The 19,638-nt window shown below is 40.5% G+C and overlaps 1 protein-coding gene across 3 annotated transcripts in view; it reads right to left on the bottom strand.

Moving 5' to 3' along the window:
* Positions 1-5,345: 5,345 nt before the first annotated feature.
* Positions 5,346-19,638, bottom strand: part of SLC10A7 (solute carrier family 10 member 7) — a 185,449-nt gene continuing 171,156 nt past the window's right edge. Inside the window, exons 11-12 of one of the 3 annotated variants that reach the window (XM_067551942.1) lie at positions 13,616-13,761; positions 5,346-9,293 (exon numbers count right to left, since the gene is read on the bottom strand). In XM_067551942.1, the coding sequence (XP_067408043.1) occupies positions 9,249-9,293; positions 13,616-13,761 (191 nt within the window). In that variant the 3' untranslated portion in view covers positions 5,346-9,248. Of the gene's footprint in view, positions 9,294-9,317; positions 9,533-13,615; positions 13,762-19,638 lie in introns of those variants that run through there. The other 2 variants (XM_067551944.1, XM_067551943.1) reach the window with 2 other exon arrangements.

Raw genomic sequence — 19,638 nt, 5'->3', positions numbered from 1 at the left:
AACTGCGATTAATTGACAGCCATAGTATAAAGATTAATTTCTGCAATTTGCCACATACATTACATTGGAACATCATTTTATATATAAATCAGAGCTAAGTAACCAATTGGGACTGGGTAAATTAGCAGAGTTTGCTCTTACAACAAAAGGGTGGACTAATTCAACTTCTTAAATATTTTTAAAAAATCAAATTATGGTACAAAAAGGTTAATGATTTAATATAGCTTATGTGGAGAACTGTTTTTCACGTGCAGTACTCAATTCCAAGTATTTTCTTTTAATTCTTACCTTAGAATTTTTTAAAAAATGACCTGATAAGAGCTGATCTGAAGTGATTTGCAGAACTTCATATGTGGTGGTATATACACCTGTATATATATCTGCTTGTGCCTTTCCAGATCGAAGATCCAACACCTGATATTATAACACAACACACATACAGGGCCCCCACAGACTACAGTATTTTTATTCTGTTTTCTACTGATTCACAAAAACCTCATGCATCACAACTCAGTTATGCTCTTGCACTCAGGGGCATTTGCTAGACTAGAATACAGTGGCAAAAACACAAGCACACAGTAGAAGTACTTATCCCATGTTGCCAGAAAGGTTGTTAATGTGGATGTGGGGATTTGACTCCACCATGGAAAGATCGCAGTGTTTAATGTCCATAGGCAGTTACAGCTGAGCTGAACAGAAACAGCTTTCCGACGTTAACACTCCATGAATAGCATCCAGCACAGTTATCATATTATCTGTTTGAAAATGTGTCACACTTACTTTTTAGTACAGTATGGTGCTGCTGGGAGATATTTTATTTATTACGGAAATAGATCTAAACAGATGATATACCCAACTCTCTCCAGGAGGCTACAGGGAACTCTCAACCAGGTACTTGAAGGACATAGTGTGTGTGTGTTTTGGAGGGGAGGGAAGTGGGGCTGATGAGCCACATATTGTAGATGTCATGTATCATACTGCTCGCTCCACCATAAGGCACTGTTCAGTAGTTATGTTAAATTTTTCAGATAAATAGTCTTCTAAAAGATTTCACTGAAAAAAAGAGTTTTCTTAATTATTAAAAAAAAGAATTGAAGTCCTTTTGGAATTTCCCTAGCGCAGCAATATCATGAAATGTAACAAGATGCAGTTTGCTGAAAACCTTGATGAACAGACGTGCAGTGACTCCTCAAGGTCTTTACATGACCCTATGTCAGTGCCAGAAACATCAAATGAAGGCTTTGAACCAGGAGATATCAAAGGGAAGCTGGCCCCTGCTTATTCTGGGCCAGATGTTGTCCTGCTTTCTTGTGTTGAGTAGGAAGTCAATAGGATTCCTTGCAGCATAAATGACTGCCAAACATCCAAAAGAGTGGCAGAATCTGGCCTTTAATGCATATTGCACTGACAATTGGAGTTCTTTGCTAGGGAACGTTTGGATTCTATAGTGAGGTGGCCAGATGTCCTGATTTCCCAGAATATCCAGGTTTTACAGGGGCACTCTGGTGGATGTAATTATGTATTGTCTGTATTGCCGTAGTTTGAGAGGCCTCAATCAGGAATCCAGGCCCCATTGCACTGGACATGCAAACAAACAAACAATGAAGAGAGGCTTTGCTCCCAAAAACTCACAGTATAAGTACATGATGAGACTAGGGAGAGCACGAAATAATAAACAGCAGACACAGCACACTAGTTGCCCAGCCACTGGCAAGCATTTTGTAAGCATCTCAGCCGACCCTGAGTTTTAAGATGAGAGTTGGAGGATGACTTTTTTTAAAAAAAAATTCCCAATTTCGATATAAGCACCTGACTTACGGTTTCTTGTCCAGCAACCCCCCAGCACTGAGATGGGTTTGGGATCCAGCTAGCCCTACTTTGGTTCCTATGTGGCACCTCCCCATTGAATTCTCTTGCAGGTATATGTGATGGAATCCCAGGAGTCTGACAAATGGCTCCAGACTCAAGGCAAGGCTACTAGAGTATCCTGGGTTGCTTCCGGGAAAAGGAGAGTTGCGACGGGTAGTTAGGAGGCAGTGGTCATTGGGAACCATTCTAAGAGACAACCTCCTATCCCAAACTCCTCTTGGGGTATCTCCTACTATGGCTTGTGGCCAAGTGTCACAATCTAGTCCTAAGATGACAGAGGTTTTAGTTATGTGGGGACAAGTTGGTTTAACTAGGAGTAATTGGATGAAATTAAGAAAGAAAGGCTGCACATCAGGAAAAAAACTTCCTGACAACAATATCCATGGAATAGCTCCCAGGGAAGTGGTGGAAATGCCATCATTTGGAACAATCAAAACCAGACTGGGCAAGTTATTAGTGAATAGTAAACAATCTAGCACTAGCTGGGAGATGGACTGGGTAATCTAACAATGCTGTCTTATCTACAACTTCTAGGATGCAACAGAGAAAGAAAGAAAGACTGTTCAGGAGGAATTAAAGAGAGAGGGTGACTAGAAATGGACAAAAATATACAATTTTCAACTAATGGAATGTCACCTGCAGATTTTTGTGTGTTTTGTTTAATGTGATTTTGAATCTCTCAGTTCATACTTTCTATGGTATCTTCCAGCAAAATGCTGATTTTCACATAAGCTCCCCATATTTTTGCATTTTATCAATGAAATAATCTTTCTTTATGGACAGTATAATTTCTGCTAAAAACAGGCCATTTCTTGGCACATGGGCCTATCTCACACCAAAACATTTCTATAAACAATCCTTTTAATTAATTTTTTTTTCATGAAAATGATGCAATGGGCACATTCATAATGGGCAAACATTTGCATATTGAATAGCTCTGGCTTCTGTTACAATTATTTTATCCTTCTCTAAAGTTGCCATCCACTGGATGAGGTGACAAGACAGGCCATCCCGCAAAGAGGCATTTTCCTTTTTATTTACTGGGAGAACAAGAGCTGTGCCTGGCAGGTGCCAGTAACAACCATCCTCTAGAGAAAGGCAGCTTTAAACTCTGGGGAGGGCTTCCAAGAAACCCCACTGGCAGCGGCTCTTCTGGAGATGTACTGAATTACCCCGCTCTCCAGGTGCTTTGGCCCCAATCCCCCTCAGGCAGGCCAACTCATTTTGGGCACTGCAGCGGCCAACTCACGGCCCTCTGAGCAGGGATTGCAGCAGTTTCTGGTACTGGGCATTGCTCCAGGTGGCCCAACGTCTGGGTTGGCCAGGAGAAACCAGCCAGTGAAATCTGGCCAAGGCACGCATAACACATGCATTAACAGCTAAAAGAGTTTAGTCTATAGCTATTTTAGTAGCCATATAGCTCCAGTGTAATTTAGATGATGTTTCACTCACAGCTGTTAAAAGCTCAAGTGCATTTACTTCCTTAAGTGAACTGTTACAGCATATTAAATAGAAGCGATAAGTGAAATACAGTTCTTAGATTTTAGCAAGGTGGGTGTCAGAATTAGTAACCAGCCAGTACAATGCAAATCTGAAATGACAAGGTTCATTTCTATGTAATGATGCCCAGGACTTTAATTTACTTTCCCTCCCTGCTCAAATCTGTATTAGAAAGAAGACGTTTTGGGCAAGGGATTTGATTCTGCCCATCTAGTGGCTCTGTTGCTCATTTCATTGTCACACTGTAGGTCGGATGGCTGACAGACATTGCTATAGAAATCCATCTAAAAATATGTTGAAAACTTTGCCTTAACTGACGAGAAAATTAAGTGGTGACTCATGCCCTGTGACTTCCAGACTTGACTATTGCAATTAAATGGATTCTGAAACAGATATTCCACAGAGACTGCAACTCATGGAGGTTAGCAGCCAAGGGATCTCATCAACACCAAGTGTTTCCAACATATTTCCCATATTTCTTTGACCATGGCATTGGCAAATTAAATCCCACTTCCTACTGAAGATCTCTCTCTCAATCACTAAGGCAAAGAAAACATTTAATAAGCTTGTTTTATTAACTGTGCTTGTTCTCTAGCTTCTAGCATGATGTAGGCCTGCATGCAGTGATGCCTCTTATCCGGACCTCTGGATGGAGCGTGTTAGAAGATGCAATGCACATCAGTTTTGTAGATCACTGCTTCTTGTGGTAAATCATGGCATCACTGATTAATTTTCAATATTTAAAATCAAGGCAAAAATGTTTGACAGCGCAGATTTAAAATTATTTGAGACGCAAATTGTATTGCCCTCTAGAACGCTCTGTGTTATGTGGTAGCTTCAAAGCAGTTGTACATGTATAAATAAGGTTGGTAGAAATCAGGTTTTTATAGTTTCGATGTCTAATATCAATGTTTATGTTTAAGCATTTAAAATTTTTGTATCCATTTAAATTCCTATAGTTGTGCAAAATTATGGGTTTTAAGCTTTTTTTTATTTTTAGCAATTTAAGTCTTCACAGCTGTGAGAAATTAAGGGAGGGTCAGACAATTATTTAATGATAGACTCAAAAAGTTAAAAGTTTTATAACAGCTAAAACACAAATTGTCAACATCACACGTCAAAATATACAAAGTAAATATCTTTAAATAAAACTCTATTTAGTTCTCAAACATCAATTTTCTTATTTTGCCTGTATGTGTATTTGATTATCATCAATGGAAATATTTTTTCATCAGTGTGTGTGTGTGTGTACACAGTGGATCGACGTTTACCAATATTTACCCATAAAGATCTAAACTTTCCAAGTCTACATATAACCAAAGAGATTTTGATCTGAAATTCCTATACAAAAGAACTTACAGTTTAACAACTGTACTTGGTACATGGTTCAAATGTGAGGAAGTATTAGACACCTAAGTATGGTGTCCTAAGAAGGTACAATCTGTTTATACGGGAGGCTGGGACTAACGTCAGAATTTTTGTAATCTGAGCCAGTGGAGATTAGGTTTGTTATGGGTTAGAAAGGGCAAAAGACCACACTTAAAATAAAACTACTCATTTACTCTCTTCACATGCTACATAACACAGAGCATTTTTAGAATAGAAGTGCTTCTCAAATAACTTCCTCTGGGAGATTATTTCACAGTTTAACAGACCGCTCATTGGAGATGCACAAGTGTAACTGAGGGCAAAGTTTAGTCCCTTGTCTACTTCATGTGTTTGCAAGGGATCGTGTATGCTTGTAGCACTTTATAATAATGGTAATTTAAGTGCATTTGAATGATAACAAAATGGAGAATTTATGAATTAGCCTCTTACCAGGTAGTAATTCCCAAATGCATCTCTCCAATGCTGCAACACCTATTTAATTGCAAAATAGTTTGCATGACATAAGTTTTAAAAAACATGATACTGCGACCGTGTGATATACAAAGTTATGTAGAAGATTATGATTCAATACAAAATGCAATTCAGTGTTTGGTATTTCATTTTTTAATGACAGAATAACATAAAAAAAGAAAATTCTTCCACATGTGGTCTTGCAAACAATTATACATTTTGGACTTGTTCCTCTCTAGAGATTTATACGTACATACATACACACACGTATGCATGCACACAATTTTTGTGTGCTTACATATACACAATTTTTCATCCTGCTTTCTACCCCCTCCTACGTCAAGATATTCCTACAGAAAATCATTCACATGTACAATTGAAGGTGAAAATTGTGATTAGGGAGCATACAACAAAGGTTTCCTCTTTCCCTGTTTACCAGAATAATTTATGCACCTGTATTTTTTTGAAACCAAACTGCTGCATTCGTCTACTTCTCCTCCGTGGATGTTTATAAGTCACAAGTCTCTGCTGGGACTGCTGCTCTTTAGCCCTGTGTGCTGTTCAAACTAAGTAACATACAAATAGTACAAAAACCAAAAAAGTCATGGATCTGGATTTCAAACTAATTGAAAAATTATTTGACTTGGATGTATTACTTAGGTCATTAGACCCTTTTAGCCTTGGTGCTTTGTTTATTCCAACACATAAGGGATGATTAGCTGTTCTGTTAACTCTTGATACCAGGAGTTGACAATCCCTTATACAATATGTGATTTTTTTTTTTTTTGCATTGATAGTAATACATGGAGCTTCTGATACACAGAATGTAAGGCATTAATGAGTGAACAGAATCCTGAAGTCCTAACATAGGCCAAAACCTCATTGATATCAAAGGGAGTTTTAGCCTGAATACAGACTGCCTTATTTCTCCCAATAAATTTGAAGCCAAGACCAGGAAAATTCAGAAAGTTTTCTAATCCTCTACTTATAAAACAGCATTATAATTCAATTAATTTATCTAAATCTGATTACAATTTGCCGTATCTTCTGCTTGCTTCTCACCTTTTCTCTTACATAAAAAAACATCTTTGAAGTTATTTATATCAACAAGAAAAGGATTGTCTCTAGATAAAGAACTTCATAGTATAATTAGTAATTTTTAAAAAAAATTGTTCACACTTTTTAAAAAAAGGAACAGGCAGAAAATTCTACAACTTCATTGACAAAAGAATGAAACTTCAACTTAACAAAAAACAAAAAAAAAACCAGACTCAGATGATAAGGAAGTTTGTCTTTCCCGTAATTCCATATTAACAAAACTAAGTCCAATGTGTTCCTTTTATAAAAACATGTAGGCATAATTGAAGGCATAAAATGAACAGCTTAACCATCTTTAAACGTAACAGAATATTTTGGATATGAATAATTAAGTTCCACTAAGTATGGATTTAAAAATGTATTTCAGATTTGCTTTATATCTCATTCAGAATACATCCAACGTTAATTTATGTAAAAACAGGAACAAACATATACCTTTTAAGCTGCTCTAAACCATCGTTAATTACACTCCTATGAATCAAACAAAATTCTCTCTGGAAAATAGTCTTAAAAATATTCTTAACACAGTAAAATTATAACAAAGGAAGACAGACATTTTCAGTGAATCTAAACTAGTTGTTGCATGTACTGAAGGCGTTCATTTCAGTACATAGAGGTAGATCATTTGGAATAATAGCAGTGTATTGACTGTTTAGAGAAGATACACAACCATTGAAGGGGGAAAAAGCAACTCTGCGCGCTAGAATTCTTTTAGTGTTTTAAAACAGCCAACCACAAATTCCTGCTGTCTTTGGGCCTGATCCAATGCCTATTAAAGCCAACAGAAAGATTCATTGATTTCAGTGGGAGCTGGATAAGGCCTTTTCATAGTTTGGAGGTTCAGAGATTCATGGAAACAAAACAAAAATGCTATAATAGAGCTGTGCCCTTTAGCTAATCCTTGGCTGTTCTCAGTGTTCTTAAGCATTAGATAAAGGAATTTGGATGCATATGGAGCCACTTTATGGAAAATGTTTGATAAAGTGAAGCTTATGATTTGGATCTAAAAACCTATGTTTGATCTTCTTTTATAAGCGGGTTTGAGCACACCCTCTAAAGGCACCCTTGTCAAAAACATCTTTGAGCTCACTGGCCACTGCCCTGTGAATTATTTGCAGCTGAAAAGAAGCTTAGACAATACAGGCCCAATCCTGCAAGGTGCTGAGCTCCCTCAACTCTCATTCAGGTTAAGTTTCATTTGTTCCACCCTAGTCAATGGAAATGAGGGCATCAGCACCTTGTAGGATCATGCATCTTTGTTTCTTGCATGTTTTATGATCAGGGATTGATTATTTTAAAACACATCACTGACAATCAGTAATAATAATTTTAATCTCAATGGCAATGGAGCAGCCTGTTACAGACTTCTGCTAACACAAGGCATCTCTGCTTGGCACCAAATGGAATCCTCTTACGTTAAACCAAGAACAACAGGAGAGATACAACCAAAAATATTTTGACAAAACATATGGGGACCTGCAGCCTAAGCCCTTATTCCTGTTGGGACAAATCCTCAGCTGGTATAAATGTTCACAGCTCAATAAGATTATGGCAGTTTATACAATCTGAGGATCTTCCCTTTTGTGTTTGCAGTTAATGCTGCAATGCAATTGAGTTCAAGAGTAATAGTGACATCCAGGATACCTCTGTACTCTGTACTTGTATGAAGTTTTCTTTTATGTTTTAATGGACAGTCACCACCACTATTTTAGTAGATGGGTACATCTTAGAGTCTGTGTTAATGCACCTATTCTAATAGCCTGGCATTTTCAATAAGGAGCTGTTGCATGTTCCCATTATATACCTATTCTCCTTTCTTTCTGGGTGTACATGCACAAATTTTATTTCTGTATCCTTGTTCACTTTTATACTATTTAAAAATATCTAGAATTTTTTTTAGAAAATATTTGCAACTGATTGTCAAATTAACCATGATAATGGTCTTTTTATTAGAAACATCATTCTTAATCGGTCTTACAACCTTTTCAATTAGAGAAAAATAATTGTGAACTTTCTTGTCCTAATAAGGTTTACTAACATGGCAATATATAATTTAGCTTCATTTTTACTACAGTAAATATTCTATTTAAATAATAGCATCTAATTTCTGTCACTGCAAATCTGTGTGTTGCATTTGGGAGAAGGAATAGAAAAAAACCCCACAAAATATTTTGTTCACCTTAGGTAAATAATAAAAAAAATACCTCTTAGCTGCAAAACACAAATATTTCACGCATAACCCAAGCACCAGACCATTTCTTTGAAGACGCTTATGATGCATTTAAGATATACAATGCCATAATATCATAATATGGAACTGAAAGAAATTTCTTGAGAAACCATTAACTTTGAAGGAATGTCTAGACAACTGTGTCAACAAATGCAAATAATTTATGCTTCTCAGTTCCTACCCAATGGATGGCCCCATGCTGAGTGTACACAAACTCAGAAGAAAAAGGCATGTCACAGTCATATGACTAAGGAGGATAAGAGAATCACATAGAAATTCAAGTTAATCTTGAATAAAACTTCAGAAAGCACTTCTCTAAATTTAGCCAGCACAGGGATGTGCCCCTGGTCATTTTAGCTAGTTTAAAACACTAACTTACAGGTGGTACATCCTAGCTTCAAATGAGAGGTGATGAAAGGAACACAGCTTTTAATTATGATCATCATTCGTTCTGTTAGAAAAATAAAAACTAAATGACTACAAAATACTGTACAACCTCTTGCAGTAACTAACAAAGTGGCTTCTGGAAACAATGCTTTTGCCAAAAAATCCTATTTTTAAGGCACTTAAACAGGTATAGCTTTTTTTAATATATATAGAAAAATAAAATATGTGCTGAAGCAACATTCACAAATACCAGTCTTTTCAACTGTCTGTGTGTGTACAGTATAGTACATATATACATTCACTGTGACACGGACCGCCTCCATTGTTATACCTTCACAGGTGCTTTAGGTTGCCTTGTTAACTTCAGTGCCTGCAAACATTAAACAAAACAGTCATTTACTGGATTGCTAAAGAATATAACCAAATACAAGGGAAGCTTTTATTTAAGAGGGTGCAAATGGTTCAGTGTATTTCCAGGTGGCTCTGAGAGACTATATTATCTAGCTGACAGACTACTTTATTACAGTTTTATAATGATCTTTTGTCCTTGGCTCCTAACTGCACTCTCCCTCTGCTTCATCCTCACAGGTCACACAGCTTACGGATGGCCTGCAAGAGAGGAAGCAAGAGGGAAGATGACTAGAGTGTTGGTGATGGAGGTCTTAAGCGAAGCCTTACCAAATGAGGTGTAAAAGTCTTTTGCCATGGCTACGTTTTCTTCACCTCCACTATAGCATCTGCAAAAGCCTGAATAACTGAAAGGTTCTACTTCATTTCCACTCAGTTACAGAGTCAAGTGTTTCTTGCTGTGAAGGATTTTCATCTTACCTGGATGATAAAACCATTTGGATCCAAACTAATCTGTGTGCTTTTGTGGAGGCAGAGTAGCACCTGGAGGGGACAAATGCAAACTCGTCTCTACTTGCATTTCAGTCACTGTCACTCACTGTGGTGCTGAGGGAGTTTAGTGTTGCAACTTTTGACTAGTACCTATGTCTTTCCTGAATGGCAGAGCCCAGAAAGAGGGCACTGGTGCTGTTGGAGGAGACTGTCAAAGCATCTCTGCTGTCCTTAAGAGAGTAACTGTTAGGCTCTGCTCAAGAAACCATCTTGTGTGGTCAATAATCCAATTATTGACCTGTTTTAAGTTCCCTTTTTTGGGATAGATTGTTGAGAAGGTTAAGGAGAGGTTACTTTGACAATATCTGGAGTCCCCGTATTCCCTTGACTTCAGTTCATCTCGTTTCAGGCCTGTTTATAGTACAGAAATTGTACCACTTGCATTGATTGGTGATCAAATATCACTTTCCTTTCCGAGAAGTCCTAGTTAATAACGATAAGCAAATAGGCTAACAGTCCTGAGGCCTCTCACACAGTAGTTTTAAATATATTTAATGTCTGTATAAGTTCCTACAGCTTGTCACCTCTCCCATTCAATACTTACACAAGACTAGGTGCCTTCAATATGCTGACAACATTTACATTGCCATGTGCACGACCCTATAAGTGAAGTCGAGCAAATTACTCCATGTCTAATGGTGGCTCAACTCATACAAAAGGGAGATAGTGCCTGCCGGTTGGCAGAGAGTGGCCTCTTTATTTAGGGAGTGCACATAGGGGTTAGTACTTAGACTCACAGTGTTGGTGCTGGGTTAGACCTTGGGCTGGATGCTCAGGTAGTAGCTGTGAAGAATGCTTTTTTACCGCTGCATTTGCACAGAGAAGCATGTTTTTGAGTGTAGATCCTACTTTATTTATCCATGTCTCTTACCTATGGAGATAGGATTGCTGCAATGCACCCTAATGGCACTGAATGTGGACTTCTGTTTATTAAGTAGTGCTTCATATGGCACATTACACCAGTGCTCTATGATCTATACGAGCTTCCAGTTAGCTTCTAGATGAAATATAAAGTGTTGAAAAAAAGCTTTAAATGACCAGATTACTTGAGAGGCCATCTCTTTCCTGTGGTATAAGTCTGCACTTTCTATCAGTGATGGTGCTAGTCCTAACAGCCCGTTGGTTTATAAAGTGGGAGGGAGGAAGGGTAGGACATTTTCTAAGAGAGTTCCTCAACTCTGGAAATTAACTCACAACTCCTATAGGTCCAAGAGAGATTGGATTTGCTGACCCCCATTGGGGAATAGTCATGCTTTTTCCTGGGCTTATCCTGAAGGGGCACTTCAACAGATGTGGGCTGGTATGAGGATGGAGACCACTATTTATGGTGGGTTGATTAAATAAGTGATTTATATTTTGAGAGATGGGATTTGGTGAGTATTTGCATTGAAAATATTTATCCTTTAGTTTTATACATTTTTCAAGCCTGTAAAAACTCCTTGCTAGATGCCATTTAAGACCAACGTAAAAAAAAATCCTTAAAAACAAATTGGGCATATGTAATGCTATGTCTCCACAAAAACATCAGCATTTAATGACTGCCAAAATTTAGCCATTAGAAACCATACTCTTGGATATTATACACAAAGGGGCTCAGGAGAGAGAGACAATTTCACATTTTGTTTGGGTAACAATTTCTTTTACTTTGTAGTTTGGCAGATTTTGCTGCCATATTTACAAACTAGAAATATCCGACTGCAGATGAACCTCTAAATATTTAAATTCAATTTCATACAAGCAGATCACATGTACTATCATAATTAAGCAAGAATGTCAGTGGAACTGAGTACTTGACTGGATAACCGTCTCCCACTGCAAGAGAAATGCCAAAGTGAAGCCAAAGTGTTAACGAAAATAAACATCAAGGTGATGATGACATGTTTATTTTCAAAGCGGGAGACCATTATCCAGTCACAATATTCAGTTCTATTGTAATTATTGCATCTGTACCAAAACCAACTTCAGTCTGATTTAAAAAAAGAGAGTAATTAAAATAATATTCATGTGAATAACCCAGGAGACCAAGTAAAATATATTGGTGCAGCAGAATGACAGTTTATCAAAATATCTTTATTGCAGAATTATAGTCTGGGTAGACGACTTGTTCGGTGCTTAATGAATAAGAAGCTAGGGCTTGGTGCAGCTCCGAAGGTGGTTCTAAATCACTTTCGCCCTCCCCCAATCTTGAACTGGCTTTTTTCTGATCCCGTGTCATGTCCGAAGGTTACTGTAACTTGCAACAACTGGCAACAGCTTCATGGAGTCATTATTACAAGTGGGGATCACAGATGTACAGATTAGCTCCAGCCGTGCTCCCTATCTTGGCCACAGGGAGGAGTGAGGTGATACATGAGCTGTAATGTCCTAGCAGTGCAGTGATCATCCATCCCTTGCCAGTGATGCCAGTGTTAAGTGTGCATATTGCAGGAAGAACACACAAGTCAGACCTAAGCATAGCCACAGATTGGAACTACTGTACTTTTATTGATAAAGTCTGCCTGAAAAGGATTTTTTAGGGGATGAATTTTTAATCTGAATTTTAGATCAAGATTTTCAAAAGTGACTAGTCATTTTGGGTGCCCAACTAGACAGTGCTGAGGATCCACTCTCCAGAAATTCCGACCCTTTGAGGCCAAAATATGAGGCGCCCCAAAGCACTAGTTTGAAAATCTTAGCCTCAGAGTTTGATGCAGGTATTGGACTGACAGCACTGCAGGATGACGTCCTCTCTAGCTGCTGACTCAACAAAACCAAACATTTTTGCTGAAAATTTAAAATTCTGAAAATTTCAGTCAGCTTTCTTCTCTACCTACGAAGATACTTAGACAGTGGCAGTGTAAGCTTTCTCACACTGCACTGTAATGTATCTCAGCTTTTACCTACAAGGACTCCCTTGATGGGTGAAAGTTTCTATCTCCATACTCATTCAATCCTTGTCATCTCTGCTGACCAAAGGTGCCAATTAGTGTCGATCATGAGGATTTGTTTCTCTGGTGTTGGTATTTCAATATTAGGAAATGGACAGACACCATTAAACTTATTTCATATGGACCATGGAACAGCTGTCAGATGGTAATAGCTCCAATCACTGCTGCAATAAACTGATTTGACCCAGTGCTTGGAAATGAAAAACCTCTCTGTATCCTGCTACAATCCTATGAACCAGGCAATGCTATATTTTTGTTTTTAAAACTTGACATGAAATATTATTCATCCCCCTAGTAATCTGTATATTTTTCATAAATATAAAGGAAAACACAATATTAGAAAACAATGAAAGTTTAAGTCCTGGATGATTTAATTCATTGCATATAGAGCTCTCATTTAAAAAAAAAAAAAAAAAAAAAACCCAGCAGATGCACAGGATCTCAAAATGACAGATCTATGATATCCCTCCAGAAGAGAAATTCCAAAGCTAGCTTTATTTGATAGAGATTGGCTCATGCTACAAAGTTCAGACCCAATAAGGGTCCTTCTTTTGGGGGTTTTCTGAGCCAGGTATCTGGCTTGCTAATGAGCAAGGAAGCAGCTGCATAGGTCTGATCTGGATCTGAACTTCTGAAAATTCTGGGATATTTGAAGCCTGGGTTTTGGTTCAGTCCTATCATGAACATTAACACCATAAAACAAGAAAGGAACAAAGGACAACCCTAGCCCAGGATCTACAATAAGAGTATTGAAGGATTTCAGAGTTACATTTACTTACTGTTAATTTTTTCTTACATTAAAAAAATAGTATGCTAAAAATACTATAAAAAGTACTCTAATATGTCTGTACGAGCAATTTCTTACCTTCTGTCTAGAAACCATCCAAGATTTTATTGTTGGTACCAACACACTGCCAAGAAGAATCTGAGCTGGGTGATAGATAAGTAAGGGGACGGAAATTAAAGACAGGTGCTCATAGCCGGCAAATACTATCTTCAGCATTGGAATCCCTGTGGGCACAAAGACAGCAAACTTAGTCTCTGACTTTGCTCTTCATCTCAAGAATCACTGCAAAGCATTTTACAATTTACTAAGATTTCAACCGGACAAAAATAACATTTCTGCAAGAATGAAGACAGGGAAGTATCTTGTGAAAGACAAAACCCCCCACAAGAATACACAACAACTCCACTGCAGAGGACCCCTTCCGCTCTGGCAAAAGGGAAAGAGCCTCAGAATACTGGAAAGGCTTAAAACAGAAGTTCCCTAATTAAGTCGACTTCCAGTTATCCAGGTATTTACTTCAAACATGTCATTGTTCAAAATGTTTCTTTTAAGACACAGAGAATTATTACTACGTTCCATGAAGCAGGGGTGCAGGCAGAATGTGTAACTATCAGTGCCTTGTTTGGGCCATATAGAGGATCATACATGAAAGTACCAACTATTTCTTAGGACAGCCTTGAGAATTCATCCCATTTTATCCCTGATTGAAATGTCACTCCAGTGCACTCGTACTGTGGCCTCCATCCTTCCAGACAAGGTGGGCTGGACAGATCTTTTTTCTGATTCCATCTATGTGGCTACTTAGCTGGCCAAAGGGTCACTACTGAGCTGGCGAGACTTCTTCACTTCCACCATCTGATGGCTTGGATCCACTAAAATGACCACTTCTAAAAACCATTAACCTCCCCCCTCATTCATGGATTCTTCGTCTTATTGTCCTCCCAGACCAAGTGCTGTCCCCCCCACCCCCCAGTTAGGCAGCACAAAACCTACTTGCCCCACATTCACAGCTCCAGCTAATCCTGCTCCATGCATGACACTCAAATCCAAAGACGCTGCCCAAACCCATCCTTGTTCATGATGTCTCCACAGCACTCCTCAGGAGCTCTTTTTAATCCACATGATCAGTTACTTTACATAAAATCACTAATACTGGTTCTGATCCTCTAAGCCCATACTCATACTAGTAGTCTTTACTTATGTGAGTATTTCCAGTGAAAAACCACTAACATAATAAGGATCTGCAGGACTGGGTCCAATATTATTAAACAAACACCTTCAAACAACATTATAGGTCTTTCATCAACCCAAAAAGGAAAAGCATTTAAAGTTGGTTTTGTTGTGCCATATCTCAATCAAAAGGATGTGAGTCTTGTTAGAATTCTGAAAGGTAGGAGGATTCATGGTAACTTGCAGTGGAAAGAGAGCTCGCCAAGGTGCATGCACTTTCCTGATCTTTCAAGGGCTTTCTGGGATTAATAAATACACTATATTTCGATAGACAACATATGATGGATACTTGCATTGCTAAGGAGTATAATTTGCTACACATGTCCACCATGCTGTTTTTTGCACACTGATAACAGTTTTATTGCCTAACAATTTGCCATCCAAAACTTTAACCTTGTTGAAGCATTAAAAAAAAAGATTTATGGTTCTCTAAATACAAGAAAGCAATGTGGAAAATGTCTTTATTGGTGAACGTACTATATTCATGTTAATAATAATAATTCTGTACATAGCATTTAGGTAGCACATTTTCATCCAGAGATCTGAATGCACTTTACGAAGGTGAATAAGTCCATTATTCCATATTTACATATGGAGAAACTGAAACAGAGAGCTTTAATGACTAGCCTAAGGTCACACAAGAAACTAACAACAGAAGCAGGACTAGAACCAACATTCCCTGACTCCCAACGTTTTCCCAGATCCAAAGTGACTGACATGTTCTTCAAAGTTCTGGGCTGAGAACAAACATGAGAAATTTTAGCCTAAAAGTTAATTGTTTGGGGGAAAGTTATAAGTCAGTAAAAAAAGGAAGAAAAATGAAGGCTGTCCTCCATACCTACAAAATATTATAAGTAATATGACAATATACTTAGACTGTTGGGTACTAAGTGATCCTTAATTCACGGATTGTTTAGACACATGTCACAACAGTAGCTCTTTGTGAGACATTAATGTGCAATTAGAGTAAAGTTCCATAATTTATCAAGAAAAGCTGACTGTGGGGCGGGGAGGAGAGCAAATATTCAGGTAAGCATTAATTAAGAAAAAATCCTGTTCATTTTTTACGCAGCTCCCGCTTACTGCAAACCCAACTGTTGCCAGCTTTAAAACGTTTGTAGTAAACATGGCATTGGGGAGTAACACAGATTGAATGCTCAGAAACTCACGTCAGTAATGGTGAAAACGAAGTGTGGGCAGTTTGGCTTTTCACTGACTAAAAATACTCCCTAAATTTAAAAAAATGTGGTGAAATACAAATGTGCGTGTGTAATGTGCCAAGGAAGGTTACTTACCTCATAACTGTTGTTCTTCGAGATGTATTGCTCATGTCCATTCTAATTTAGGTGCACATGCATGCCACATACACTGGTGCTGGAAGCTTTTCTTCTAGCGGTACCCATACGGCTGGCTCTAGCGCTCTCTGCAGCGGCACGTGTATGCACTCGTATATAGGGTGCTGCCGGCCCCCCTCCCTTCCAGTTGCTTTTTCCGGACAGAGGATGGGTTGTGGAATGGACACAAGCAACACATATCTAAGAACAACAGTTATGAGGTAAGTAACTGTTCTTTCTTCTTGAGTGCTTGCTCGTGTCCATTCTGATTTAGGTGACTCACCAGCTGTGTCTCTGGAGGTGGGCAGGAGTTCATGGTCATGAAGATTGCAGTACCACTCTGCCAAACCCCACATTGTCCCGAGATTTCTGTGTGATGGCATAGTGGGACGTGAAGGTATGTATGGACGACCATGTAGCGGCCCGACAAATATCCTGAATAGGCACATGTGCCAGGAAAGCCACTGAAGATGCCTATGCCCTTGTGGAATGAGCTGACAGGGACGCTGGAGGCATGACTCCGGCTTGTTCATAAAAGGTGCAAATGCAGACTATAATCCAGGACAATATTCGCTGCGAGGAGACTGGTTTGCCCTTCTTCCTATCATCAATCACTACGAAGAGTCGCGTGGAGTTGTGGAATGGTCTGGTCTTATCGATGTAGAAGGCTAGAGCCCTCTTTACAACGTGTGAGTGCAGGCCCCTTTCTTCACTAGAGCTGTGAGGCTTAGGGTAGAATACTGGCAGGAAGATGTCTTGATTAACATGAAAGTGGGAAATGACCTTCGGGAGGAATGCAGGATGAGGGCGGAGCTGGACCCTGCCCTTGAAGAACACCATAAGACGGCTCTGAGGTCAGGGCCTTAACCTCCAACACCCTGCGTGCAGAAGTGATTGCTACTAGAAAAGCCACCTTCCAGGACAAGTGTGTGAGCAAGCAGGAGGCCAACAGTTCTGAAGTCCTGGAGCAGTGATCCGGGACAGGTTAAGGTTCAGGTCTCAGCGGGCAACCGGCTCTCTAATCTGAGGGAAAAGCCTTTCCAGCCTTTTAAGGAATCTAGTCATCTCATGGGAGAAAAGATTTGCCCTGTATCGGTGGATGAAACGCCGATATTGCTGCCAGGTGAACTTTTACCGATAAAAAGGCTAAGCCTTCCTACTTTAAACGAAGCAAATAGTCCAGGATCACCTGTATAGGAAACTTCGTCGGCGATACATTCTGATAGGTCGCCCAGCAGGTGAAGCGCTTCCACTTTGGTATGTAAGACGCCCTGGTGGAAGGCTTCCTACTTTCCAGCAGCATTCTCTGGACCTGGGTTGAACAGTGGTGCTCTTCCCTGTTCAGCCGTGCAGCAGCCACGCTGTCAGATGCAGACAGGCTAGGTCCAGGTGAAGTACGACCCCTGTCCTGGGAAATGAGGTCCGGGTGCAGCAGCAGAGACCAAGGACGAGCCACCGAGAGATCCAACAGCATCCCGAACCAGTGCTGGCGAGGCCACTCCAGGGCTATCAGAATGCTTCATGCTTTGTCCCTCTTGACTTTCACCAGAACGCTGTGCACAAGAGGTATCGGGGGAAACATGTACACGAGACCCCTCAATCACGAGAGGAGGAAAGCGTCCATCAGGGAGCCGTCCTCCAACCCCAGGAGACAGCAGAAGCGGACACATTTTCTGTTTTCCCTGGTGGCAAACAGGTCCACCGAGGGAGCTTCCCACCTTTGGAAGATGCACTTGGCCACCTCCTGGTGGAGTGATCACTCATGGTGAGAGCGAAATGACCTGCTCAAATGATCTGCTAAGGTATTCTTCAGCCCCAGCAGATGGACCGCTTTGAGGTGGATGTTGTGCTCCATGCAGAAGTCCTAGAGACGTATGGCTTCCCGACACAGGGCTGATGATCTGGCTCCGCCTTGCTTGTTGATATAGTACACTGCCATTGTGTTGTCTGTGGGGACCCACACCACCTTGTTGGACAGATGTGGCAGAAATACCTTGCAGGCCGGCCAGATGGCCCTGAACTCCTTGACATTTATATGAACAGTTAACTCCTCCCTGGTCCGTAGACCTTGAGTTCTGAGGGCACGAAGGTGAGCTCCCCACGCCACATCCGAGGCATCTGAGACCAGGGACAGCGTCAGTCTTGGGGCCACGAATGGTATTTTTGCTAACACCTGACGATGGTTCGTCCACCATGACAGGGAGGTTAGTATGTGGGGGAGGGGGGAATTGTGAGAACCCTGTCCAGGGAGTATTTTGATGGGGAATATACTGTGGCCAGCCACATTTGAAGTGGCCAAAATGCAGGGTTGCGTGGCAGACCACATAGATACAAGCCACCATATGTCCCAGGAGGCTGAGACATACCCTCGCCGTGGTAATTGGGTGGCCCCGTAGGCTGGCTATAAGCTCCGTCATAGCTTGAAATCTGGTGTCGGGCAATAGTGCTTTGGCTTGGAGAGAGTCCAGGACCGCCCCCACGAACTCTATTCTCTGAACAGGCGTAAGTAACTATTTCTGTTTGTTTATTAACAAGCCCAGCGACTGACACATGTCTCTCGTGATTCATGTGTCGCGACAGACCTGTTTCCTTGGGCAGCCTCTGATGAACCAATCATCCAGGGAACAACTGCACTCCCCTGCACCTGAGGTAGGCCGCTACTACTGCCATACATTTGGTAAAAACGTGTAGGAGCAGTAGAAAGGCCGAATGACAGAACCGCAAATTAGTAATCTCGCATACCCACTGTAAACCACAGGAACCTCCTGGGGCCTGGGAAGACAGCGATATAAAAATTAGTGTCCTTTAAATCGAGGGCGGCGAACCAGTCACCTGGATCCAGAGAAGAAATGATGGCTGCTAGGGAGACCATGCCAAACTTTAGCTATTTGAGGAACTTGTTTAGGGCTCTTAAATCTAATATGGGTCTCAGGCATCCTTTTTGCTTTTGGGATCAGGAAATATCGTGAGTAGAATCCTTTGCCCCTCAAATTCTGAGGAACCTCCTCCACCGTTCCTATCTGCAGGAGGGCTTGTACCTCCTGCACAGGGAGTTGCTCCTGAGAGGGGTCCCTGAAGAGGGACGGGAAAGGAGGATGGGAGGGAGAGATTGAGATGAACTGAAGGGTGTAGCCAGTAGCCACCGTGTTCAACACCCAACGGTCTGACGTAATGGCCATCCAGGCTGGGAGAAAAAGAGGCAAGGCAGGAGGAGAACAGACGGGAAACTGATCTCGGGTATAAAGTGGTCGGTCGCCTTCGGGTGCACCTTCAAAAGCATCTCTTTCTGCCCAACGGATGGTGACTCAGGCCTGGTTTTGAGGTAGATGCCGGCGAATTGCCTCAGTGACGTTTGTCGCCTCTGTTTCTCTTACTATAGGTCTCCCCTCTGGACTGGCCTCTGAAGTGCTGCTACTGTGAGCGCCGTGTCTCCTTGATGAGGACTGGGTATAAAGGCCCAACGAGTGCAACGTGGCCATAGAAACCTTCAGACCATGCAGCTTGGAGTTGGTCTGATCCGTGAACAGAGCAGTGCCA

This window comes from Emydura macquarii, unplaced genomic scaffold, assembly GCF_026122565.2.
Source record: "Emydura macquarii macquarii isolate MOO-44397 ecotype Brisbane River unplaced genomic scaffold, CSIRO-AGI_Emac_v2 contig_1363, whole genome shotgun sequence".
NCBI lineage: Eukaryota > Metazoa > Chordata > Testudines > Chelidae > Emydura > Emydura macquarii.
This window is presented reverse-complemented; position numbering and strand designations above follow the sequence as displayed.